Source organism: Limulus polyphemus, unplaced genomic scaffold (assembly GCF_000517525.1).
Source record: "Limulus polyphemus unplaced genomic scaffold, Limulus_polyphemus-2.1.2 Scaffold566, whole genome shotgun sequence".
NCBI lineage: Eukaryota > Metazoa > Arthropoda > Merostomata > Xiphosura > Limulidae > Limulus > Limulus polyphemus.
This window is the reverse complement of record NW_013666176.1, coordinates 32,194-35,804: the sequence shown is the minus strand read 5'-3', so window position 1 is coordinate 35,804 and position 3,611 is coordinate 32,194. Positions and strand designations below refer to the sequence as shown.

The following is a 3,611-nucleotide window of genomic DNA, read 5'->3' as shown; positions in this document are numbered from 1 at the left end:
TAGAATTCCGAAACCGTTTATCCATGTCCCCTTTTTGTCAATAAACAATGTTGTATATTATAAGTGTCGTAATCTTGTTTATAATCAAAGCTACACAATGGGCTATCTCTGCTCTGCCCACCACGGGTATCGAAATCCGGTTTCTAGCGCTGTAAGTCCGCAGACATACCGCTGTGCCACTGGGGGGCTGTGAAGAATGAGCGATCTTACAAGAGATTAGTGTTTAAGAATCAGAAAATTGTAAAAACGATTCTCACCAGTGTTGAGTGGACTTCATACATTCCAGTGTTGTTCTTTTGCGCTGTAATAGCGCCTGTATGCAATTTTCACAAAGTTTCAATCAATATTTACTAACACTGTAGATGGATATGTACTAAATGTGTAAATAACCCGGAACAGAATGATCCATATATTTGTTTATAAATTTGAAATTTATCAACAATCTTATATCACTATTTTTATGTAACCAACAACCCCTGCAGTTTTTAACTCAACTAAATAAACTTATCAAGTTAAATACGTAGTGACATTGGAATAAACATGTAGACATTCCGAATAAAAAACGGCACATCCCCAAATGATTTCCATTATACCAATTTGAATATTAAGTGTATTGAGGTAACCATTCCTATGGCTTCAATATTTCTTCAAACTGTGCAACAATAATGCATAAACTAGCTATATGGTATATTAGTTAGGGGAATTGTTGCTAGCCACACCAGCAGAGGGCGCCACAAGTGGACCAACCTCGGACAATGGAGGAAACTACGATGTTACTAGAGATGGTGAAATGATAGTTCCACAAATTGTCACCAGAAGGCGCTGGTGTCATTCGATGATGTCACCAGAGACGCTGATGTCATAGTTCCACAACGCATAACCTTTGCAAGTCAAATAAGATAATTTAAAATGTGGGTCAAGTTATACTATTTACACAAAACGTTTTTCCTAAATGCACCTAATGTAATTAGCCTTTCGAGAATGAAGTGTTTGATACACGTTTTGAGAAACTTACTTCAATTTCATTGTTTCCACAAACGGTTATTTTTTATATAAATGTTCTTAGTAGGTAGCTATAGGGCATACGCAAATCTTAAGAATAATAGTTACTGACTCCTTAGAAATTTGGAGATGACCATTCTGACTAAACACTCAATTTTATTTAGCTACTTTTTTAGATAGTGACCACCTATTCCAAGTGGGATAGGCCTACATTTCGACCAAACATTTTAACTGTTAAAACACCCATACATTTCTCTTATTTTCATCGAATTTCTCAAAACATACGTTTTATACACTACATGAAAATCGGCCTTTTCTTTAATTCCCATAGTCTCCATTATGATAAAATTACTAATTTTCTTAATTGAATTGTACTTTTGACTACAGTTACGTGTATATTGTAATGGAGTCAACCCTCTTCCATCCTATGTAATTCTATCATATCTTTATGCCCAATATTCTAAACAGAAGCTTTAGTTTGGTTTAAAACGTGTTTTTATTCAGAATACTTCAAAGTTATCTGATTCCAGTATAAAAGTCACTTGTTTGCCATTCTAAATAAAATACCGATTGATACTGATTTGTATACTATGATAAAGCAGAAAAATGTTCTTTCTCTCTTAGAAATAAAAGTGCAGAGGATTGGCTACGTTATATTAAAATAATTTTGAATATGCAAATAAGCAAGTCACGTGAAAATGACAGCCGATATAAAGAAGGCATTATCAGAACTGCATTTCACATTATTTACCGTTTCGTAGGTTTGCCACCGAAAATTGGTCGTTTTGGGGAAGGGTATGTAACAGAGGCATTATCAGAACTGCATTTCACATTATTTACCGTTTCGTAGGTTTGCCACCGAAAATTGGTCGTTTTGGGAAAGGGTTTGTAACAGCTTTTTTCGACGCAAAACAATCATACACTGGAATCATAAAGATGGGTTCAGATCGAAGATTTAGGACTTACAAGATGGGAATATTCCTTGTACTTCAAAACGTTGGAAAACAAAGGAATATGGATCAACCTGGGAAACAGGACAATCCAGAAAGTGACCTGCACAAATTCGCACACAAGAGGGACTGATAGCGCCTGGCAACGAGAGAATTAAATGTTTGTCAAGTACAGCTATACAATGAGACATCTGTCCATCGCAGGTATCGAAATTCGATATTTAGCGTTATAAGCCCTCAGGCTTACCACTGAGCCACCGAGGTGGGAGAGAAAGGATAACAAAATGTTCTATATGTAACCTGGGATTACGTAATTTAAGAAATAAATTATTTTCCAAAAAGCGTTATTTTGTTACATACAGCTTACGTCTTCGTTACAAAATGTACACGCATAAAATAAATATGTATTGTTCATTACATATTTTCTTAGTTTACTATTTTAATGCCCTTTAAAAAGCTTAGTTTTGTTCTTGCGTTTCAGTGTTTTTAGGAGTTTGTTCCATTGTTAAACAGTCGGTAGTGTTAAAAAAAAAACACGCTCTTATATGTTTTATTTTATTTGCAAGTTAATTTAGTTTGTTTATAAGCAGAAAATGTCAAAATAGACACTATAGAATAAAAAGCCTTGCTGCAGCATTATCATATAATAGATTCTCTTGAATACGAGTTTTCTTGGAACAGAATGAAGATAAATATCCCTTGTGTTTGTTATATATTGCTGTTTTTAAGTTAAATCAGTTATAAAGTAGTGTAACGTGACTATTTTATTTTTTTAGACCATTAACAAGCTGATTCCCATTCGTATGTCCCTTGAGGATGAGCTCGCAGGGGCGGATTTTGTGGAACACAACATTCGTTACGAATGGAATACTCCATCAAAAGTCGAACTCTGCACGATCAAAGATTGCAGAGGAATAATGGAGCCTTTGACTGGAATAACGATGGAACCAACACCGAAAAACAGTAATATAAGCTCTCCAATAATAGACAAAACATCTGTAAGTCCGAAGAAAGAAAACGTGGTTCAAACCAACTCCTGAGGTATTAAGGAAAAATTAAGTAAATAAACCTGATCATTCCAGTTTTCCAAAATATATAGGCTGTACTATTCAAGATGCAATGATCTGGTATTCAAGTCACCTACAATTGTGATGGTCAGTTATTACTCTGTATATATATATTTTCTATACAAACAATTTCCATATTACTCCTTAAACTGACTGTGCTACACTTCAGACTATATAAAAAGAAGAAAAAAAATGGCTGGAGGTTCTATATCATAAAAAGTATTCAATTAATTTAATTCCGATTCGATAAATATTTCTAAAACCTTCCTTGTGGGCTTAATGTACAGTAAGTGAATCATGTATAGCTGTATAGATGGTACACGACTCCAACGTATTCATGTTTATTTTATCTGGTTCGTGTGTTCAACAATAAAGGAAGTGACAAAGAGGAAGCGAATGTTGGATCAGTTTCGCCGATGATAATTTCACTCAAACAAAACACACAAATATAAATTTAAGAGTAATTATAACTCTTAAAAACACTTATAAAATCTGTTTAAATTTTCAACATCATATACGTAATATTTCCTGTCGATAAACCATAAACATATCGGTCATAAAACTACAAGACAACTACTCATTTTTACGTTTT

The 3,611-nt window shown here is 34.0% G+C and overlaps 1 protein-coding gene across 1 annotated transcript in view; it reads left to right on the top strand.

Annotated features, from left to right (window-relative positions):
• The window catches only part of LOC106459130 (putative ammonium transporter 3), a 26,286-nt gene extending 22,898 nt beyond the window's left edge, over nt 1–3,388 (top strand). Inside the window, exon 7 of the mRNA XM_013918716.2 lies at nt 2,729–3,388. Within this exon, the coding sequence (XP_013774170.1) occupies nt 2,729–2,992 (264 nt within the window). The 3' untranslated portion in view covers nt 2,993–3,388. The remainder of the gene's footprint in view (nt 1–2,728) is intronic.
• Nucleotides 3,389–3,611: the final 223 nt, after the last annotated feature.